At 39.4% G+C, this 24,492-nt stretch overlaps 1 protein-coding gene across 1 annotated transcript in view; it reads right to left on the reverse strand.

Annotated features, from left to right (window-relative positions):
* The window catches only part of LOC106877337 (telomere length regulation protein TEL2 homolog), a 30,393-nt gene extending 6,248 nt beyond the window's left edge, over positions 1-24,145 (reverse strand). The window contains exons 1-18 of the mRNA XM_014926214.2: positions 23,572-24,145; positions 21,428-21,625; positions 20,301-20,455; positions 18,485-18,632; positions 16,175-16,277; positions 15,202-15,270; positions 13,630-13,771; positions 12,533-12,669; positions 10,993-11,054; positions 10,674-10,787; positions 8,894-8,982; positions 7,946-8,037; positions 6,886-7,002; positions 5,807-5,878; positions 4,988-5,253; positions 3,440-3,539; positions 2,000-2,064; positions 1,100-1,215 (exon numbers count right to left, since the gene is read on the reverse strand). Coding sequence (XP_014781700.1) covers positions 1,100-1,215; positions 2,000-2,064; positions 3,440-3,539; positions 4,988-5,253; positions 5,807-5,878; positions 6,886-7,002; positions 7,946-8,037; positions 8,894-8,982; positions 10,674-10,787; positions 10,993-11,054; positions 12,533-12,669; positions 13,630-13,771; positions 15,202-15,270; positions 16,175-16,277; positions 18,485-18,632; positions 20,301-20,455; positions 21,428-21,625; positions 23,572-23,987 — 2,461 coding nt within the window. The 5' untranslated portion in view covers positions 23,988-24,145. The remainder of the gene's footprint in view (positions 1-1,099; positions 1,216-1,999; positions 2,065-3,439; positions 3,540-4,987; positions 5,254-5,806; positions 5,879-6,885; positions 7,003-7,945; positions 8,038-8,893; positions 8,983-10,673; positions 10,788-10,992; positions 11,055-12,532; positions 12,670-13,629; positions 13,772-15,201; positions 15,271-16,174; positions 16,278-18,484; positions 18,633-20,300; positions 20,456-21,427; positions 21,626-23,571) is intronic.
* Between the last annotated feature and the right edge of the window lie 347 nt (positions 24,146-24,492).

The raw sequence follows: 24,492 nt of genomic DNA on the forward strand, positions 1-24,492 counted from the left end.
CCTTTCACTGTCTCACACACACACACACATATCATCATCATCATCATCATCATCATCATCATCAGCCACTTGTTTACTGCATTACTAATGACAACACTGAGTGTTTGCAGACTCTGTGCAGAACAAATATCCAAAGGGACTTCATCAAACAAGCAACATTTTTTTTTTTTCCTTTTTGTTTTCTTAGCAATACTCGTTTGTTTTACGTCCGCTTTTCCATGCTAGCATGGGTTCAACAAATACAAATTAACAAGCCGTCGTTTTACAGTCAGATACTTTTCTGATTGCCAACCTATTCCAGTTTTTCCAAGTAAAGGAGTTTACATCGTCCTCATCTTGTTTGTTGTTAACACAACATTTCGGCTGATATATCCTCCAGCCTTCATCAGGTGTCTTGGGGAAATTTCAAACCTGGGTTCTCATTCCTAAGGTATTTTTCAATGTTATTATTATTATTATTATTATCATTATCATTATTATTATTATTATTATTATTATTATTCAGGTCACTGCTTGGAATCGAACTTGGAATCTTGGGGTTAGTAGCCTGCGCTCTTAACCACTATGCCATATGCCCATTGTCCATCACTTTTCTTCCAATCTACAGAGAAACAGCTGAATTAGCCCTGTTTGTATATCTACAAAATATAGGGTGTCCACAAAGTCTGGGTACATGGGGATTAACACATACTTTAAGAAATTATTATTTCTTATATTTAATTGTTTATGTTATGATTTTATTTACTCCATGTACCCAGACTTTGTGGACAGCCTGTAGTTTCAATGTCTGACACTGTAAAGTATATTAGTCATTGGGATCGATGTAATCAACTGGTCCCCTCCCTGTAAATTTCAGGTCTTGTGCCTATGATAGAAAGGATTATTTTTCAAGCCCCTGCCTGAGATTGAACTTAGAATCTGAAAGTTAGTAGCCCGTGTGCTTATCTCAAAAATATAGAACAGTACGATACCTAATGCCTGATTAAATGATGATGGGTGGTCACAACTAGACCACTCCTGATTCTCATAAATCAGGGGTCAAAACGTAAGGTTAAACAAGAGCAATAACTAAATAATGTTATTTTGTGATAAAACTGACCTTGCAGCCATTGTCTGAAATCGAAACTATCTTCTTCCATTTCTTCCAATAAAACATGGCTGGGCACTGACAGATAAACTGCTGACACACCAAATAAAATGGCTCTTCGAACCGAACTGCAACAGAATATGAAAACATTATTCAACATCTAAATGTCTTTTAGGGTCTATGTTTTCTTATTACAATTTTTAAAGCTGATTGAAAGCATTTTAGGCACAAACACACACACACGCACACAAACACACACAAAGCATGGGTTATGGTGTCACTGAAAAGCACTGGTGCCACATAGAAAGCATTGATGTTGGTGCCATATAAAAAGCACTGGTGATGGTGCCATGTAATAAGCAACCAGTACACTCTGTAAAGTGATTAGCATTAGGAAGGGCATCCATCATCGTCATCGTTTAACGTCTGCTTTTTATGCTGGCATGGGTTGGACGGTTTCACTGGGGACTGGCAAGCCAGGAGGCCGCACCAGGCTCCAATCTGACCTGGCAGGGTTTCTACAGCTGGATGCCCTTCCTAACACCAACCACTCCGAGAGTGTAGTGGGTGCTTTTACGTGCCACCGACACGAGGGCCAGTCAGGCGGTACTGGCAACGGCCACGTTTGAATGGCGCTTTTTACGTCTCACTGGCACGGGAGCCAGTCAGGTGGTACTGACAACAACTATGCTCAAAAGATGATCCAGCTGTAGTAACCATGTCGACAAAGACAATGGAATCTGGTGCAGCATCTGACTTCTTGGCAAACTGTCCAAACCATGTCAACATAGAAAACAGACATTAAATAATGATGATGATGATATATGAGAAGAGGTTCATGTATGTGTGCGTGTGTGTGTGATGGAGGGGAGGCTGGCAAATTGTTAAGTAAATATCTCATGACTCATTTACCTTTGTGGATGATAACGAAGTGGCCAAATGAATTCCAAAAGACAACGTCCCATCCGCTTCACAGCCTGAAATACAAATATCACTATTATTTCTCTCAACATCTTTATAACAGCAAAACCAGTCTGACCCCTGTTGGGTCAGTTGAATAAACTAGCAACACCCCAAATCGGTGTATGTACCCTTCTTTTATTGTTTTCCTTTCACACTAGCTGGGGACACTTCACTTGATATCCATCCTTCATTATTAATACTGTCCTCTCCACTTACATTTTACATTGATCACTTTCCCGAACCACCAGATTCTCTCTCCTTCTCCACCACCACATATCCCTCACTTTCCCCACACTTGCAACACACTTCATCTCTCTCCTGTCTACTATATCATTCTGCTGCTCTTCATCACTGGTTCCCCTCCCCCTGCCATCATCACTGATCACCTACATTCCTTATCCACCATTCACTACATTCACCCCTCAACCCAATTCAATTTCTACACTCCTCAACCCCCAAAAAAACTGGCACTCTGTTGGTTACAACGACAAGGGTTCCAGAAGAACCTGCTCGTTAAAATTAGCATGCAAGTGGCTGAGTACCCCACAAAACACATGTACCCTTAACATAGTTCTCAGGGAGCTTCAGTGTGAAAAAGAATGTAACATGGCTAGCCCCTTTGAATTACAGGTACAAATCATTTTTGCCAGCTGAGTGGACTGGAGCAATGTGAAATAAAGTGTGTTGCTCAAGGGGACAATCCACCGCTGGGAATTGAACTTGCAACCTTATGATTGTGAGCTGAATACCCCTAACCACTAAGCCACGCACTTTCACACTTCACCTAAAGCTGACAACCCAGTTCTATCTTCATTATACCTTGAGGATCCACCCAAATACCCCGTCCCCACTATTTGTATCTCTTGCCACCGCTGTCTGATCCCTACTCTTCTCCCTTTCCCCTACAATGTGAACAGTCGTTATGGCCCTTCTACAGCAAGAAACCTGTTCTGTTCAAGCCCTTCTCTTATACTTTAACCCTTCAACATTAAGATTACTCTGTCAAACATTAAGCTTCTTTATTCACAGTGTTTTGAATTAATCACACATGATCTTGTAGCTTTGGGATCTTGATCATATTATTTTTTTACTTTTAGAACGACATGGTAGGGTAGGTGTGAGAGGCTGGATCTGACTAGTTTAAAAATAGAATGGGTAGAATATCTGGGTTGGATGAGGCCAGTTTGAATGGTAAAGGATTAAGCCTTTATCTCCAAGCATAAAAGCCTTCCTTTATCATGGGGCTTTGCAATCTTGCAAGCCACATGGCAACCTCACTAGAGAAAGAAAGATAGGGGTATATCATGGGGTTTACAGCACTGAACACCAGAGTGAATGTGTGTGTGTGTGTGTGTGTGAAAAGAAAGGGGGAGAGAGAGAGAGAATTACCATTGTGTTGACAGCACTGTAGACCACAGTTCCTAGAGTCATGAGAAGTCTTTCCAAAACCATGCAATCTTCTCCCAAAAGATCCAAACAATTATCTTTCCTGGAATAGATTAATTAACAAGAATTACTAATTATTATTTACTCTTTCTGATAATTTATCACAAATAGAACATAGGCAGAGGAGTATATATATATATATATAGAATGCATGAAAGAAGGTATATATGCAGTGTATATATATATATATATATATATATATATATAAAATATTATTATAAAATCTGGTAATTAGTCATATATTAATTAATATCGATTAATTATCAGGAGGCCAGCACATCTAAAGAATCAAAGAGATTCAGAAATATTATCTGCAATCTCAGGGGATTAAGGTACATTTTAAAAAATAACGTCGACCACTAACGTGGACAATTAATGCGCTAGAAATAGATCACATCTTGTGTCTATATATATATATATATATATATATATATATATATAGAGAGAGAGAGAGAGAGAGAGAGAGACAGAGAGATATAGAGAGAGTGATACTGAGTGTAGAAAAGAGTATACAAAGGGTGTGTGGAAGCAGGTATATATACAGTGTATGAAAGAGTGTATAAAGACTGATGTCATGTGACTGAGGACCAGACTATTGGATATTGTTATACATCACTAGTCACAATGTGCTTTGCATTGTTTCAGCTTTCAAAGGATGCCTTTGGCATCATGTCGTGCTTGAGAAGAAGACCCATCAAGCCAGGAAAAATTGCTGTTGTGACAGATACCGGTGTCATGCAAATGGCACCCATGCCAGTGGCACATTACACTCTCGGAGTGGTTAGTGTTAGGAATGGGCATCCAGCCTTTTGAGTGTTGGGCCTCATGGAGGCAATGACTGAATCCATTTGGCATTATGTCATGTTTGAGAAGAAGACCCATCAAGCTGAGCAAGACTGCAGTCTGGGCAGATACTGGGGTCACACAAATGGCACGTAAAAGCACCCACTACACTCTCGGAGTGGTTGGCATTAGGAAGGGCATCCAGCTGTAGAAACTCTGCCAGACCAGATTGGAGCCTGGTGCAGCCTTCCAGCTTACCAGCATGGACAACGGAAATTAAATTATGATGATGATGATATATAACAGAGAGTGTATATACTTATCATCATCATAATCTTCATCACTATTTTAAAGTTTACTTATCCAGGTTAGAAAGGATCGGAAGAAACTCAAGGAAGTTGGATGAAGGGGTCAGGGAAATATGCCCCTCCCCTGTTTCGCATAAGACTTTAAGGCACAACTCAATGCTTCCCTGTCAGATTGTAAACATCATCATGGAAAAATACCTTAGGAATGAGAACCCAGGTTTGAAATTTCCCAAAGACGCCTGATGAAGGCTGGAGGGTATATCAGCCGAAACGTTGTGTTAACAACATACAGGATGAGGACAAATATCTGTCAGATGTAAATAATGTAAATAATGTACAGAATTCCTCATCTCTTAAATACAGAATTGTATTCTACAATAAAGCTATGATGTTTACTCACCTATCATAATTTTTAATAAGTGGATAAAAGAAATGTCCAGCCACCGACGAGAACCGGTTGACCACAACCTCTGGCTGTTGTCGGTTGTGACCTTTACCAAAACGACGGGTCTTGCTGTCGATTCGCTTCTGAACCACTTCACGCCAATTATACGTAGCTTTCTCTGGTTGAATGAGGGACACTTTTATAGGATTTTCTGTGACATTTTTCTTATCCTTCGCTGATTTCTTGGGTGAAGCAAGTTGCTGGACTGCAACGGCCAGAACCTAAAATGATGCAATCAAAGAAGCACAAATGATGAGGGTTTTAACTAAAGATGTGACACGAAAGTGCTTTCAGTAAGAAGTGAGGAGTAGCGGGAAAGGGGGGAAAAAAAAAAATAACATAGGTGTAGGCATGGGTAATACCACACACCCTTGCCTCTGCCTATGTTTACCTTCCCAACCAACCACATGGTTCTGGGTTCAATCCTACTGCATGGCACCTTGGGCAAGTGTCTTCTACTATAGCCTCAGCCCAACCAAAGCTTTGTGAGTGGATTTGGTAGACGGAAACTGAAAGAAGCTTGTTGTATATATACATATGTGTGTGTGAGTGTTTTTGTGTGTGTGTTTGTTCCCTACCACCAGTGTTGGTGTGTTTACATCCCCGTAACTTAGCAGTTTGGCAAAAGAGACCAACAGAATAAATACCAGGCTTAAAAAGAAAATAAGTCCTGGTGGGGTCAATTTGTTTGACCAAAATTCTCCAAAGTGGTGCCCCAGCATGGCCACAGTCTAAAGACTGAAACGAGTGAAAGATGTAAAGATAAAGCTTCACCTCCAGTGTGTCCATCCGTTGACGAATGTTGTAATTGCTTGCATAGACTTGGGACGTCAAATAGGTGGCTGTCTGTAAGAAAGGAAGGAGGGAGGGGGTCGGTTAGTAATTAATTATGACTGGCAATTAGTGTTTCAGCTATAGTCATCTTTGTCTCTCATGATGATGACGATGATGATGATGAAAATAATGATGACAATGATGATGATGATGATGAGGAGGAGGAGGAGGAGGGACGGCAATGACGATGAGAATGGTGATGATGATCTTGCTGATGGTAATGACAATGATGATAATAACGATGATAATAACGACACTGATGAGGAGGAGGAGGAGAATTGGTGATGAAAATCATGATGATGATAGTGACAATGATGATGATGATGATGGTGATGATGAATTCCATGGTGAATATCTAAACACACAGACCTCCCAAAACAATGCCAATCATGACAAGGGTGTGAATGATAATGAGAAATTCATATAAGAAAAATAATTTAATAATTTGCAGAATCATCAAACCCACATGTGTAAGGCCAAGAAGGAAAAAAGAACCCTATCAAAACAGACGCAGAAGTTTGGTGCAGGCTCCTGCCTGGCCAGCTCCTGTAAAACCGTCCAACCCATGCCAGCAAGGAAGGAGGAAGTTAAGTGATGATGATGATGATGATGATGTATTGTTGCTGTTGTCGTTCAGCTCTGGGTCAGTCCATAGTGAGAAGATCTATCACCATTCCATTATCATTCTAGCATTCCTTGATCATTGTGTATCTAAGACTACGTTATTCAATGTTATCTGTCTTCTTCAAAACAAAGTGTAGTCTGAAGAAGACTTGACTCTTATTTCTAGCAATTTCAACATTCATGTCGAGTTTCTTTTGTTGGTTCTGCAAATATCAATTATAATCACACAAAGGAGTAGATTCAACAGACACACACACACACACAATCTCTATGGCTTTGTGACTAATGAAGACATCAATGTTATCAGAACATTCTATGAAGAAAGGAGACAAGGTGAACATGGCAACAAGGGGACATTCTATAGAACAAAAGACAAAGTAAACAACATGACTTACCTCAACAGGACACTCTACTAAGAGAGCCACAAGAGCCTTAAGTCTACATTCTAACAAACTGCTAAAGGAATGACTTTCCGTCAAGTGAAGAAGTATTTTGGCAAATTCTGCAGCAATCTGTAAATAAAGTCATGTGACAATGAGTTTATAGTGGCATAGAACAGTAATATTGTGTCACCCACATCAGAGTGTCTGTAACAAACCAGAGTAACTCAACGTACCACACCATGGTGATTTAATGCATCACTTAGTAATTACATAGTAGTGGCACAGTGTAACACACAGTAGTAGCACATTAAAATATTACAGTGTTTTTGTATAACTGGCTGCAGTGTGTTGGACTATGATTTTACAAGGACTTGGTGCAACACACAGCACTGGCACAATGTAACATATTGGAGTGATTCAGTGAAACTCACCTCAACGTTTAAGTATATTACATCACAGTAACTTAGTGCATGAATGTGTGTGTGTGTGTATGTATATGTATATATATATATATATATATATAAATATATATATATATATATATATAGGTTATGAGAGGTAATGGTGTCAATAAGACCCAAAGGTGTCAGGTAATGCTGAGTAAGTGCTATGGATAGACCATAGTTAAGCTCCAGGTTCGGTGGTTACGCGAATAAGGAGTCCAATGTAGGTCAAATATCAGCGTGTATATATAAAAAAATTTTTTCAGAATATATATATATATATCAATAAGATAAGAAAATAAAGACATAATTAATAAATTATTAGAAATAATACATTTCTAAATCTCTCTTGACACTTGCCCAAGGTGCCATACAGTGGGACTGAACCCAGAACCATGTGGTTGAGAAGCAAGCTACTTATCACACAGCCATGCCTGCACCTATAAAATTTTTATGTAAAATATTTAAAATGTCAAATTTAATTTTTGATATTTGGTGGTTGTCCCTAATTAAACTGTGGATAATCCACGGGGTCTGCTAGTAATAATATAACGCTGTCAAAGACCAAAATGAAGACAGGATTTTCCGAAAGAGCCATGTCCACTTTGTGAGAGACAATATCAACTTACTTCTGCCAAACCATAATGACTTGATGATATCAATTCTTCAGCTACTTTCAGACAAGCTTCAACACGTTCTGGGTCTTCGGTTCCAATCAGTCCTTTAAAACAACAGACAAATAATAATAACCCAAGATCGACAACAGAAGAGAGTTGCAGGAAGTTAGCTGGTTGCTATAGCAACACCATTCCGCACATGTCCACTCCACACATGCTCACACACACGCACATTGGAAACATTCATCTATTTCCTGAAAATGGGGTTATAACCCCGAAATATTGAATACGAGGTAAGTCTACATTAATTCACATATTAAAAGTACATCTGAGCATGATCGTTGCCAGGGCTACGGATTAGCTCCCGTGCTGGTGGCATGTAAAAAGCACCATTCAAACATGATTGTTGCCAGCATCACCTTATTGGCACATGTGATGGTGCCACATGAAAAGCAACATTCAAGCGTGCTCGTTGCCAGTGCCGCCGGACTGGCTCCCATGCAGGTAGCATGTAAAAAAAACACCTTTTGAGTGTGGTCATTGCCAGAACTGCCTGACTGGCCCTTGTGCCAGTGGCACATAAAAGCACGCACTACACTCTCAGAGTGGTTGGCGCTAGGAAGGGCATCCAGCTATAGAAACTTTGCCAGATCAGATTTGAGCCTGGTGCAGTCTTCTGGCTCACCAGTCCCCAGTCAAACCGTCCAACCCATGCCAGCATGGAAAGCAGACGTTAAATGATGATGATGATGATAATTATAACATAGAAAAAAATACCTTAGGAATGAGAACCCAGGTTCGAAATTCCCCCAAGACACCTGATGAAGGCTGGAGGGTATATCAGCCAAAATATTGTGTTAACAACAAACAAGATGAGGACAAATATCCTTCAAATGTAAATAAGGTAAAAAATGTAGATAATTCCTTATCTCTTAATTATAGAACTGTATAATTGCTTACCTTCCATACAATCCCTTAAGTATTTTGGTGTTTTCACTTTCTGTTCTTGCTTATCATGTGACATGTCGAAGGGCTCAAAGTCATCATCACTGCCAACAGTAATTTACAGAATTTGTAACACAGAGAAATACAACAACAACAACAACAACAACAGTAAAATGTATTGAACAAAGAATATGCAAATTAACACCTGGCTAACAGTTGACACGATACAATACGGGTGAAATATAGTCTAGATCAGGGTGGAGGGCCCCTTAACCACATTCAATTGTCTCCCTTCTGTGATAGGGATCCCAATGACAGTTTCAATGTAATGAGAACGGTGACAGTATATATTTAAAAATGCCAGTACCGCCTGACTGGCCTTCATGCCGATGGCACGTAAAAGCACCCACTACACTCTCGGAGTGGTTGGCGTTAGGAAGGGCATCCAGCTGTAGAATCTCTTCCAGATCAGATTGGAGCCTGGTGTAGCCATCTGGTTCACCAGTCCTCAGTCAAATCATCCAACCCATGCTAGTATGGAAAGCGGACGTTAAACGATGATGATGATGATGATGTAGCAGAGTGGGGGGTGTATAACCTAGTGGTTAGGGTGCTGCACTAACGAGTGCAAGATCGTGATTTCAATTCCTAGACCAGGTGGTGTGTTGTGTGTTCTTGAGCAAAATACTTCATCTCACCTTGCTCTGTGATCTCTCTGCCACCTGACGCGTGGCACACAGTGCCCCTGTTCAGGCAATGTCGATTTGATGGAGAGAGAGAGAGAGAGAGCTGATGTAGAACCCATACATTTGATCATTATAAACAAATCATTTGTGATGGTTGTTCAGCAAATACGTTGTCTTCAATGAAAGATTCCTAACTCCTAAACACATCCTCAACTGTATTTTCATTCTGACAGAAGCCTACACCTGTCACTTCCCCATGCTAGAAATGACAGCACAGTTTAGCTGTCATGGTAGAAGAATGTGTAAGAGAAAATATCAAATGTAAATAAACAGCTTAAATATTGTAATATAAAAGACAATACAGCTTATATCAAATAAAGTTAATTAAATTTAAGCAATGTATTCATGAATGGTTAACAAGTTGGATGTAACGCTGAAGACAGAGCAAGAACTCCTGAAATATGCAAATACACCCATTACTATTTTTCCATCTCTGCACATTGTTTACATAGACGTATTTGTATGCGGAATGTCATAACTTTCAGGGCTGGCTCTAAACTCTCTTCAAAAAATCTGTAGAGATACACTTAAAGATGAAAACAACACATTGCTAATCAGTGGCAGACTGGCCAGATTGCCAGCTTGCCCAATGGCAAGTGGGTCCCTGTGCCATTAGAATTCATATATGGGGGCCCGTGTTAGTATCTAAGGGGCCCATCCCCTCAAGTTTGAGAATTTTTTATTCACTCCTGGAAGAATGCATTAATTATTTCAGCTTGGCTGTGTTTATAGACAGTTGGAAAGAATACTTTTAACAAAAAAAAAAAAAAAATTAAATGATAGCATTGTAGTGGCAGGTGGGCCCCCTGAGTCCACCACTGCTGCTAATACAAGGTAAGATATAACACTAACTTTGACTTATAAAACTTTGATAAACTTGGTTGCAGATTATGGTTGCAAAACGAGATACTGTGTCCCCACCACAATAAATTATATTTCAATTTTTGGGGTTAAAAAACAGAACAAAACTTAAAATGAAACAAACTGTACTTGTACGGTTAGAGAGTAAACAAAACAAAAACAATCAACTTGCCAAATATACAACTGACCTATCAAGATCTGATTCTTGATTTTCTGATATTTTTTCCTGATCATTTTTCTTTGTCACATTTTCAGAAGGTTCTGTGGCATTTTCAGATACTTCGCTAATTTTCTCAGCCACCCTAAATTTTAATTAAAGCCAGAAATAAAGAGAACAATTTGCACAGACACAAGATGTACATGAATGTGTATGAGAGGAAAAGGTATGTGAGAGAGAGGGAGAGACAGAAAAAAAAGAAGAGAGACAGAGGAAGAGACAGACAAACAAAGAAAGAGAAGTATATGGACAAATACATCAACTCTGTCAGTATAAGAAGATGTCAGTACTTAGGTTTGTCTGGAGGAATGGCCAACTGCTGCAGTGTTTTGATATCATCAGACATTTCATACTGTAAAAGAAGAGAGACAGACAGAAATTAATATATATATATGTGGTTAGAATCAGTGAAATACAGTAACACAGAGGCAGAGTAACATGGAGATATAGTAATACAGAGAAACAGAACAACACAGAGATGTAGTCTGGCTGTCAACGTTTGATATAATATACAAATACACACACACATATTGGCATAAATGGATTATACCATTGAGAAATAAGTGATATTGACAGGGATACAGGGAATATTTTGTGAAGAGACAAAAATTCAGTTCTATATTTAAGAGATGAGGAATTATTTACATTATTTACATTTAACGGATATTTGTCCTCATCTTGTTTGTTGTTAACACAACATTTCGGCTGATATACCCTCCAGCCTTCATCAGGTGTCTTGGGGAAATTTCGAACCTGGGTTCTCATTCCTAATGTATTTTTCGATGTAATTATTATTATTATTATTATTATTCAGGTCATTACTGCGAATCGAACTCAGAATCTTGGGGTTACTAGCCTGCACTCTTAACCACTATGCCATCTGCCCATGGTCACTTATGGAGTGAATTTTAGGGCTTATAAATCTAATATTTTCATATCCTTCCCATACGCCCCTGGGCATGTGGCATAGTGGTTATGAGCACAGGCTACTAACCCCAAGATTCCGAGTTTGATTCCAGGCAGTGACCTGAATAACAATAATTATTATTATTTCTTTATTGCCCTCAGGGGACTAAACATAGAGGGGACAAACAAGGACAGACAAAGGGATTAAGTCAATTACATTGACTCCAGTGCATAACTGGTACTTATTTCATCGACCTCGAAAGGATGAAAGGCAAAGTCAACCTTGGCGAAATTTGAACACAGAACGTAACGGCAGACAAAATACTGCTAAGCATTTCGCTTGGCATCCTAACACATCAAAAAATACCTTAGGAATGAGAACCTAGGTTCGAAATTTCCCCAAGACACCTGATGAAGGGTGGAGGGTATATCAGCAGAAACATTAACAAGAAACAAGATGAGGACAAATATCTGTCAAATGTAAATAATGGAGACAAAAATTGTTGCCATGGAGCCTAGTCAATCAACACTATCAACTACACCAATTATAACTCACACACACACACACTAATGCCAGTACAAATACACACACACTGCTGTCAGTATTTGCACACACACTGTTGTCAATACACACACACACACACACACAGAGGAACTGAACCATTCATTCACTGACGACAAATGTCTTTCCCAGTCAGACAGATGTTACATTTTATTTTTCAGGCAGAGATAATCCCTCTTCTAAGTTCAAAGTTCGAATGAATGACTGTAACAGTGATTGAACTCATGACCCAGTGGTCAGTAGTCATGTACCTTAACCTCCCTATTAACCTACTTCGATCTAGAATAACCAACACCAAAAACTAATTAAGTTTCAAAAACATTCTGATACTTCAAGGTGCAACAGGACAACAAAGAACTTACACCGAACTTCAATTCAGCCCCATCTGGTTGAAGTTTGGCAACCATCAGTTCTGTGACTACCATTCCGAGACGATGAATGTCACCACTAATGCTTTCCAGGTGATTCTGCATCCCATACATTATAGAGGACACTAGATCTACAAATGAGAAGAAGAATACATATTAGAAACCAACGCCATTGCTTGTATAAGCGATGCTCATTTACGACTATTATGTGATGCTAAGACAAGGAGACATCCCCCCCCACACACACACACATACACGTCTATCATCATCACTTAACCCTTTCATTACTAACCCAGCTGAAACAGCCTCTGGCTCTGTGGTACAAATGTCTTGTTTTCAAAAGTTTTGAATTAAAATCTTCCATCAAACCTTAGTCACAATTTATGTTCCTATCACTAGCTGAATGAAAGCTAAGTTATTTTACTAAATTCTTTGTTATATTTAAAGTAATTGTAAGAAACACAGAGCATCTCAATAGAAATATGGTAACAAAAGGGTTAAAATATATAATAGAGAAACAATTCTGAACTCTGTTGATACCAACCTGGCTGAAATCACCTCAGGTTCTGTGGTACAATTGTCTCATTTTCAAAAGTTTTCAATTAAAAATCTTCCACCAAACTGTAGTCACAATTTATGTTCCTAACACTATCTTAATGATAACTAAGTTATTTTACTAAATTCTTGGTTATATTTAAAATTAATTGAAAGAAACACAGAGCATCTCAACAGAAAGACAATAATGAAAGGGTTAATGTCCACGTTCCATGCTGGAATGGGTTGGATGGTTTGACAGGATCTAAGTAATCAGAAGACCACATCAGGTTCCAATGCCTATTTTGGAATGGTTTCCACAGCTGGATACCCTTCTTAGTGCCAACCACTTGCTGTAAGTGCAGGTGCCTCATTAACGCACCCATGCCAGTGCTGCATAAGGGAGTCTAATGCAGTCTGTAATACATGGGCCTATGAAGAGCCAGGGACTCAGGGTGGTGAGGAGGATGCAGTCAATATGGGTGATGGGAAATGAAAGATGGGGTGCAATGAGCAAAAAGGGTCGGCATAAGGGACAGAAAATAGAGGGAACCCACCTTTCCGTAGCGATTGGTCTTCTTTATCAGAGAGGAACCCGTTAGAGATGACAATAGCAGATGAGATGTAGTAGTGTTGTTCATAGGAGGTGTGTCGTATGGCACTCGTGTCACCCCACACATTCACAAGGTTTTTGATTACCTGAAAAAAGATAGAAGAAAATAAAATAACAATAAAACAAAAATAAAAATAAAATTAGTAGAAACTGGTTCTACACCTTGATTCTGGTTCATTTAGTTATATTTTATTTCAACACACATCATTGCACTACTGTCCACCTCCTCTTCCTCCTCCTCACCACCACCATTACCATCATCATCATCATCATCATAATGATGGTGTATATGTAAATTCCTTGGAGTTATAATAATGTCCAAAAATGGTTTAGAATTATGATGGAAATGAACTGAACCACTTCAGTCATCATCATCATCATCATCATAATTAAGGCAGCAAGTTGGCAGAACCATTGGCATGCTAGATGAAATGCTTAGTGGCATTTTGCCCGTCGCAATGTTCTGAATTCAAATTCTGCCAGGGTTGACTTTGCCTTTCATCCTTTCGGGGTCGATAAATTAAGAACCAGTGAAACACTGGGGTCAATGTAATCAACTAGTCCCCCCCCCCACTCCCACAAAAAAAATTTCAGGCCTTGTGCCTATAGTAGGAAGGATTATCCATTATTTTTTTACATCCTCCTTTTATTCTGTTGGATGGGTCACTATGGATGGTCTGAACAAATCTTCAGAACCACTTCTCACCTAGATGGGTCAAAGGGCCACATTTTAATCGTGTTTAGTTTTTGACATAGTTTCAAAGGCTACATGTTCTTCCTATAACACCAACCAGCTCACAATGTGTGTACTGGCTGTTCTTTTTCCTTGGGGCTGGCATTAAAGAAGTGCAACAACCCTTTTCACTTAAATGAGTGTAGAGGGGTGCCATCGTTGAGCCCTCAGCACATAAGAGGCATCGTGTCTTCACAACTATACAAAGTGTACTGAGTGTGTTTTTGCTGTGGCACCAGCATATGAGGGGTAGCTGCATCCATAACAGGCATTCCATCGGTTATGATGGCAAAGGTCCCAGATGATCTAATCATCTGAACAGCCTACTCATGAGGTTAACATGCAAGTGACTCAGCTCTCCACAGACATGTGTAGCCTTAATGTAGTTTTAAGGTAGATTCAACATGATGCAGAGAGTGTCATGGCTGGACCCTTTGAATTACAGGTCCAATACATTTTTGCCAGCTGAGTGGACTGGAGCAATGTGAAATAAAGCGTCTTGCTCAAGGACATAATGCACTACTGAGTATTGAACTCACGACCTTATGATCATGAGCTGAACACCCTAACCACTAAGTCACATGGGTCCTTAACACAACTAAAGGGCCCTCACAAACCCACGTCGATGCTCAATCCCCAGCACTGGACACTGATACGAAGGATGTGTGATGGAAGGGTGAGCAGCAGGGTTACTCACCACATGGGAAACAAATCATGCGGATTAAGAGATCAACAGATATTGAAATGCATTGTGGGAAACTAATGAAAGGTTCTGAAATTTACCTGCAAGAAGAGAGGACGTCGGTTGGAAGAAGAAGCCAGATAACCAAGAATGTTTTGGAGCAATAATGTCTGCAAAGTGAGGACAAGACATTTCTCATGAATAACAAGAATGATAATGAGAACAAATTTACAAACATTAATTATATGGTAAATGTGTGTGTGTGTGTGTGTGTGTGTGTGTGTGTGTATATATATATAAATTTAGTAAATGGAGTAAAACACATATTTTAACTGAATACTTTTATTTCCAACATATAGGTGATGTTGATAAGAATGTAATCTCTTCAGAGAAATGCATGGGAACCAGCTTAAACGTAAGATATTTTAACCGAATATGAGAACTAGTTGGAGAAGGTTGTTAATAATATATATATATATATATATATATATATATATATATATATATATGTACACGTATATATATATACACACACACACACATATATATATATTAAAATGAGGATTCAAATAGTGGAGTAATGTTCTCATTCTTCTATTAAAAAAGTTACGTAAGAAACAGCTGTAATGAGCTGACAATTATCTACAAAATCAAAATCACAATCAGAATCTCAATCAAATTGAAATCAAAATAGAAATTGTAGTTTGTGGCCGATGCCACTGCCACCAATGAATGATCCTTTTATTTGGAGCCAAGAAGCTTAGACATGCATTTGTAATGGACTGCAAGCAAATGACACAGTCTGGAAGCCATTGTTTACAGACCAGTAAGACCAAGATAAGTATACATTCACACAAATACACATATGATGGGATTCTATCAGTTTCTATCCACCAAAATCGCTCACTAGTCTTAGGTCAGCTTGTGTCTATAGCAGAAGACAAGATACCCAAGGTGCCACACAGTGGAACTAAACCCAAAATAACATGGTTGAGAAGCAAAGTTCTTAAGCAGGCAGTCCTAAAAAGAAAACCTTCTCTTTAAAATAATAAAAAAATGATATTGTTTCCTTACATTGGTGAAATATCGATGAAGTAAGATTTTGGTACAGAGTAAGTATTTGACTTTGGGTCGTTCCAGAACGACATCACCAAGAAACATCTCAACAATGCCATACCTGCCAAAACACAAACAACAATAGATTAGAGAGACAACAAGATACATTCAACTTTATATGTCAACCATGGCAGCATCTATGTGATCACTCAACTTGCTAGAATTAACAGCCAAATATTCCTCAAACCACATCCTAATAGGCTTCTGTGGTCAGTGATGACCATACAGGCCAGGGCAAGATTTTTTTGAGGAACTCTGCCAGGCTGATACAGCTTGGTACCAATGTTGTTGTAGGTATTACTGTTATAAGAAGACAAGGAGCCAGAACAGATAACACAAAGCATTTCACTTGATACGGCAACCATTTTCTTTCCATGATTTGACCTTGCCTGTGCTGGGGCCACGTAAAAAGCACTAAGTCCACTCTGCTGAGTGGTTGGTGTTAGGAAGGGCATCCAGCTGTAAAAATCCTGCCAAAACACCCACAGAAGTCTGGTGCAGGCTTCTGCCTAGTCAGCTTTTGTGAAACCGCCCCACCCATGCTAGCATGGAAGGTGGACGTTAAACGATGATGTTTCTGCTGAAATACACTGCTTTTGCGTCAATTAATTTTGAAAATAATGAAGAATTTTGGGAAATAAGTTTGTCAATATTAAGCTAGTGTTTGGAACATAAATTAATGTGAAATTTCAATGGATGGCTTTAAATGATGTTAAAATAGAGAATTAGCATTGTTGCCAGTTGCTTGTCACTTGAATTAAGTAGATCATCATCATCATCATCATCATCATCATTTAACGTCCATTGTCCATGCTGGCATGGGTTGGACGGTTTGACCAGGGCTGGCACGCTGGAAGGCTGTACCAAACTCCAGTCTGATTTGGCATGGTTTTCTAACGCCGACCACTCCGAGAGTGTAATAGGTGCTTTATACATGCCACCGGCACAGGTGCCAATTGTATGACCCCGATATCTGCCAAGACTGTAATTTTACTTGGCTTGATGGGTCTTTTTCTCACGACTGCCACATAATGCCAAAGGTCTCGGTCATTGCCTCCGTGAGGCCCAACACTCGAAAGGAGCTTTTCACATGCCACCAGCATTGGCCACATTGCCTGTGACACCCTATGCTTGAAAGGTGCTTTTTATGTGCCACCAGTATGGGTGCCAGTTACGTGACACCAGCATCAGCCACGACTATGACTTCACTTGGCTTGGAGGATCTTCTCAAGCACAGCATATCGCCAAAGGTCTTGGTCAATAAAGATATGTTTTGTGGCCACATGAAGAATAACAGAAGCAACTTGTGAACATTTAAATGAATATTTATTGCCAGGCCTAAAGACATCTGGCTATTTATAATGAACAACATTAATAACTGCCAACCAGAAGAGAGACAGACTGCTCTGAAATTACAGAAAGCTATGTGACAACAAGCAGTCAGCCCCAAAATAAACAGAGTCACCTGTACAAATCTCTATGGCAACAGAGGCCCTTGGCTGTCTACACTCTAAGTCATGTGTCAAACAATTTTTATAGGGGACCAGAAGCCAAATTCTAGAATGTTGGAGAAAACCTGATCATGCCACAGCTTCACACTGATTGGTTGACTAATAGACCAATCATGTGAAACTATGGTGGTTCGCTCATGGTGTTTAACTGATTCTCTGGTGGTTGGGGTTTTGAATCACTGCTACCAATATCACAAAACCAGGGATGTCTGAAGTATGGAAAGGGTTAACAGTTCTGCCACTCCATGCAAGGCTCAGTGGTTAGGATGTTGAACTCATGACGACTAAGAGTGTAGTTTCAATTCCTGGGTCAGGCAATGCATTGTGTTCTTGAGCAAAACACTACATTTCACAAATCTCCAGTCCACTCAGCTGGCAAAAATGGTTAAACCTGAAATGGACTGGCATCCCATCCAAGGGGAAACATATATTACCATGGAAACCATCCTTGTGAGTCTATGTGACTTGATAAGGATTTTGTTTTTTTATCTAATTCACCACCCTGGGTACTTTTCTATTGACTCTGAAAGGATAAAAGGCAAAGCTGACCTAGGTAGGATTTGAACTCAGAGCTTAGAAAACTGAAACAAATACCGCAATTTGTTTCGTCTTATGACCTGGACAATGTTTGTATGGGATGGAATGAGATGTGCACAAATAAGAGCATTGGGGTGTAATTCTTTTATTCTAAATGGTATTCCAATCTTTCCTCGACTAATCTATACAAACAGCATTCAATAACCAAGTGAATACAAACCAAGGGACTTTCAGCAGAAGTGGTACAATCACACTTTCAATAGAACGGTCTGGGGCGCCTGTCACAAGCCGTTTACATATGCGTTGCCAGAGAAAGCTTTCTTGAGCATTCTTCATCAGTTCAGGTAGGGTTCCATTCCACAATTCATCTGAAAGATAATAAACTCCATGTCTTAAACATTATCTTCATCATTATTTTAATAACCATTTTCCATGCTGGCATGGGTTGGACGATTTGGTAGGATGTGGCAAACAAACCAGAGCTCCACCATGATCCAATGTCTGCTTTGGTATGGTTTCTGGAACTGGGTGCCCTTCCTGATACAAACCACTTTACAGAATGTACTGGGTACTTTTTTCATGGCACCAGCACCAGTGAGGTCACCAAATACTCACAAGACAAGAACCCTTCAAATGAGCAGGATATAGTAGTGAAGGATGTGAAAATATGATAGAGAAACAGGAACAAGTGTCTTGCTGAAGAGGTGAATACATGGTTTCACCAGACGGAAAGAGAGAGGAGGAGAGTGTAAGAGTGCACCCTCAAGGTACAAAGTGAATATAAGAGAGAGAGAGAGAGAGAGAGAGAGAGAGAGAGAGAGAGAGAATAGGGATAAAGGAAGCAATAAGGGTGGGTGGGTAGGTAAGTGTACTAGAGTCAAAAAGAATGAGACAGATGGATGAAGATGGGGAGACTGGGGTGGACACAATGAATATCAGCATCAAAGAAACAAGTTGACCTTTTTCATCTCCAGCCACACATCTGTTTTATGGCATTGGTCACCCTCCACGGCCAAGTCATGTCTCTTCCACCACCATTTTGGGGTTGATGAAATAACTACCAACTGAGCAGTAGAGTTGATGTAATCAAGTAGCCCCCCCCCACCTCCACAATTTCAGGCCTTGTACCTATAGTAGAAAAGATTATTATTATTATTACAATTCTGCTGCTCTTTACACAGACCCCTTTTCTACACTGTCAGTCATGTCCTTTCTCCTACCTCTCCCAACCCATAAGTATCATCGGTCACCCCATCCCCGACCCTACCCAGTTTCTACAGTTGTCACCTACTCTTCCCTTTTCTTCACCTTCACCCTACATCATCCTTCAGCATTTGTTCATCATTATAGTAACCCTTCACTCATTCCCTTCATTCATTCACTCAGCTTCTCATACATTCTTGCAACCTCTAAATACATCTTGTTCTCCTTCCTCGCTACCCTTTTCCACTAGTTTTAATCTCTCTCCAACTCCACCCCCAGCCACATACAACCTTTCCTGTTCAGCCCCAGCCCCTTCTCTCGTGCTCTGACCTCTTATTCACAACCTTCAAACCACCTCCACCCTCTCTGGTGTAACCTATGTCAAAGAGGATCTTAATCTTGCAAGCTGCATAGCAACCTCACTAGCGCTGGTGCCATGAAATAAGCACCCAGTACACACTGTAAAGTGGTTGGCATTAAGAAGGACATCAAGCCATAGAAATCATGCCAAAGTGAACATCAGAGCTTGATACAGTCCAGTGGATTGTTGGATCTTGTCAACCCATCCAACTCATGCCAGCATGGAAAATGCTAACTGATGATGATGATGATGAAGATGAAGATGGACGTTTTCCAATCATTTTAAAACAGTTTCTATTATTTCCTCCTACATTTTTCTACAATTTCGTCATCATCATTCTTGAAGTCTCCTTTGTTGGAATCCCAGTTCTTCCCTGAGATCAAGGACTCTTCATTCCATAGAACTTATTTTTTTGTAGCTGCATAAATAAATAAATAAATAAATTAATTAATTAATAAGTAATGATATTTACCTGAGTAACCCGAAGAACAAAGGGAAGCAAATAAATGGCAGACAAAGATAAGAGAACAATCTTCACAGTTACTAACTGTCTGCTGAGCTTTGTGTAGGACTTGAAGCATGTCTTGGCACAGCAGTTTAGTGAAAGATGTTGGATAAAAATGCAAACTGCAAAGGAAGGTAAAAGGAAAGAATTGGTAATAAAGAATAGAAACAATGGGGAGGAATTCTTCCAAAGATTAAAAAATTCCAAGATGTACAAGACATATTTACAGTGTGTATTTGGGTACTTTTTTCATGGTACCTGCAGTAGTGAGGTCACCAAGTAACTTGCAAAAAAAAAAAATACAAATATAGAAATTATATAAAAATTTGTATAAAATGTACAGAAATTTTATAAACTTATGGAAAAGTATAACTAATTTGCAAATGAGTCTGGTTTGGTGGTTAGAAACCCTGCTTTTACTGATTGTTTTTGGTGTTTATGTCATCCCAAACAGGAATTTAAACTGGCACTCCATTGATTGTGGCAACAATGGTTCCAGTTGACTGAATGGAACAACCTGCTTGTGAAATTAAAATGCAAGTAGCTGAGTACTCCACAGACACGTGTATCCTTAATGCAGTTCTCAGAGAGATTCAGCGTGACACAGAATGTGACAAGGCCGATCCCCTTTCAAGGGGTCTCAGTCTTTTGTCATTGCCTCTGTGAGGCCCAGCGTTCGAAGGTCATGCTTCACCACCTCATCCCATGTCTTCCTGGGTCTCCTTCTACCCTGGATTCCTTCCACTGATTGGGAGTGGCACTTCTTCACACAGCTCTCCTCATCCATCCGTAGTACAGGACCAAACCAACGCAAACATCTCTGTTGCATGCCACATCCAATGGTTAAAGGGATCTTGGGAAAAATTCAGGTAAACTTTTGCTGTTAGACCAGATCCACTTTGAAAGAATGGTTTACCTTAAGATCAAGTGGTTTCTGATAGGGTTTGGTCAAATTTGTTCAAAACCAAAAGCCATAGAAATAAAAATCATAAACTTTGCCTTCAAATGAAATGAGAGCAAAAGAGTAAAAATTTACCAAAATTAAAACTTTAGAACAAAAAAGAAATGCAATGAGGTCCTTAAGGAATTTTTACCTGTTTTGATCCTTCAATTTATTGGCAGTTCTTGAAGGCAATGAAATAATGGCATTAACTAATTCTTGATTGACACTGTCATTCTGTGGAATCGAACCCTTTTCTACAATACACTCAGCCCACATGACATCCAATAAACAGTGCTGAGTGACAAAGTTCTCCAATAATAACACACAACGGTTAAGTTTGTAGCCGGCACTGGAAAAAATAAAAGACAAACATTCATTTTTCTGTTTTAACTACAACAATGTCCCATTTCTTTTAGTCTTGTCAAATTGTGGACCACCTCAAAACAACTGCCTCTCACCTTTTCATTATAATCTCACACCCTCACCTGCCACACCCCCTATTAAATTCTTGAGCCCTACTACAGCAATACTCCCTTGGAACTTCCTCTCTACTGACAGAAGAATCAGATGAAATTTACATTTGGTAGAGTGAAGGGTACATCCTCATTGTTTAATGTCCACCTTCCATGCTGGGATGGGTGAGACGGTTTGACAGGAACCAGCCAGGCAGAACCCTGCACCAGACTTCTGTGACTGTTTTAGGAAGATTTTTACAGCTGGATGCCCTATCATCATCATCATCAACATCCAGTGTTTTAAATCCAGGTTTTGTCCCCGTTAACAGGAGTGGTCAGATCTACTTTAATGTCATAGCAACCATCCTCATACCATCTTGTCCAGTTTTGGGCATCCTTCCATCTCAAGCTAACCCTCCCAATCTCCTCCTCCACCTGTCCCCTCCACGTCTTCCTCGGTCTACCTTGCTTTTGCAGTCCATTCACCTCAAACTCTAGCACTCTCTTCAGAACATGCTCTTCATCCTTCCTCAACACATGCGCATACCACCACACTCCATTCACCCTTGCCAGCCATTACACCGATTCCTCCAACCCTAGCATCCCTAAAAGCATAAAAGACTAAAATCTATTCCACCAGGATTCTTCCACCACTGGGCTCCATATAGCCCTTGGCGGTCCATGTAAGATTTTGTTGTTAAAATTTATCTCCAACGAATTGGTTATATTTCAACAATGCCCAAAATATTTTGATCTTTTCAATACAATTCCTAATACTACTTAATCATAAAAATAGGAGTTTTAAGACATCGAAGGGTTGTGAAGGTCGCACTCCCTGGGTAAAACAGGAATCAAAGGGGTCCAAGAAATGGCTGAGAGGCACAGGTTGTGAACTCGGTCTATCTCACCAAAGAACAAATGAAATGAAAGTAAAATGTAAAACCGAAACAAAACGAAATATCTGAAGGAAATAAATTCAACCCAAACCAAAATTGGAAACCGAATGCCGTGTAAACCGAAGGGTAATCAGGGCCTGTCCAGTCGAGACCATCCTGCCTTTTGTGGGTAATATCCCTGGGACTGCATTATCCAATGTGTACTTTATTTAAAAGGAAGGTACAGTGCGGTTTGACGAAGACTTGGCTGCTATTTCTAGTCTAATGGAATAGGTAGTATAGAGGGTCACTCGTTGAGAGAAGGGGACTCTTTTACTTGGATAATTTCTGTTCATCGAAGTTTCGAGCGTGTCGGACAAAATGCTTATCAGCATTTCTTCCGGTTCTTTACGTACCAAATTCAAATTCCACCGAGGTCGACTTTGCCTTTCATCCTTTCGGAGTCGATAGAATAAGTACCAATTGAGTACGGTAATCGACGTATCCAACGCCTAAAATTGCCGGCTTTGTGCTAAAATTTAAAACAATTATTATTATTCCTTATATCTGTGGGATTTGAATTAAGTTCCGAATTCAAATTCTGCTGACGTCAATTTGGTTTTGATAAAATAAAATACCAGTCGCATAGGGAGATCAATTTAAACTATCATACCTTCCCCTAAAATATTTGTGTTATTATGTCGATGTCGATGTTAAAAAATGATACACATTATTTTCAGAACCAAATTATCTCTGGTACCCCCGTTTCATACCTTCTACTCTAGGACTAAATTATCAACGTGGTTGATTAGGAACAACCCAGAAACAAAGTTGCTGAGAAACGCATGAACCTCACAACACAGCATTTACCCATTTATCTATATTTATAAATTTGTTTGATCACTCGTAGCTGTTGGTAAGAAATCAATAACAATGATAATTAATAGTAATCGATATAAACTTACTTGGAAGAACAAATATGATGCATAAGACTTAGGAAGGATGCGGAATGGTTCCCACGTAAGAATACGATTTTTAAAGCAACGTCCAGTTTGGTTTTGTCCAGTTTTTCCACCCATTCAAGAGAAAGTTTCGAAAGAAGAACATCAACAAAACGCGAAAAATGGTTCTGAAGGAAACAACTTCTTGCTTGAGATTTTTCGCCATAACTTGGAAAATACTGGTTGAGTAAGGGATCACTGGAAGCCTGAGCCCTCCTGGTTAAACTACCTTCGTCTCCTGCAGTAATTTTAGAAGCTGAAATAAGGGCCACAACAGTGTCCAGGGAACTCATCACTTGATAGGGGTCGGTACTTGAGAGACCCACATGCAGTTCTTTCAATAAATTAAGAACTTTACCGTTTATCTCTGGCTTCGACATGGTTAGGCTTTGTTTAAGCTTATTATGGGGATCGATATATTAAAGGGATTCTATTAAATATGGATTTAAATCATAGATTTACTGTAAAGATTGATAAGAATCACAGAAGAAAGTAAAACCGCGACATCTTTATGTCTCAATGTTTACAAGCCATTGAAAAGTACGGATGACGAAACGGGAAATAACTTTGTATATATGGTAGCAGCAACATGTCATAAATTTCGTTCTTCGTAAAAGTTTACTGCGTTTCTACATAATTATTCTTTTCTTTAATAAATAACCGACACATCAGTTGTGTTCCTTCTTGAGAACATGATATATTACAAAAGACCCTTATAGGTTTAAAATCAATTCTGCGTTTGTCCAGTAATTAAACTTTATTAAATACAATGTGCAACTGTAAACGGTTGGCTATTTTTTTTTTTTTTTTTCGGCTGGTCAAGATGCTTTCGCAGACAAGACAAATTACAGTTAACACATAGTTTAGGCAATCGAAACAAACGAA

The sequence above is a fragment of the Octopus bimaculoides genome, chromosome 3 (assembly GCF_001194135.2).
Source record: "Octopus bimaculoides isolate UCB-OBI-ISO-001 chromosome 3, ASM119413v2, whole genome shotgun sequence".
In the NCBI taxonomy this organism is placed as follows: Eukaryota; Metazoa; Mollusca; class Cephalopoda; order Octopoda; family Octopodidae; genus Octopus; species Octopus bimaculoides.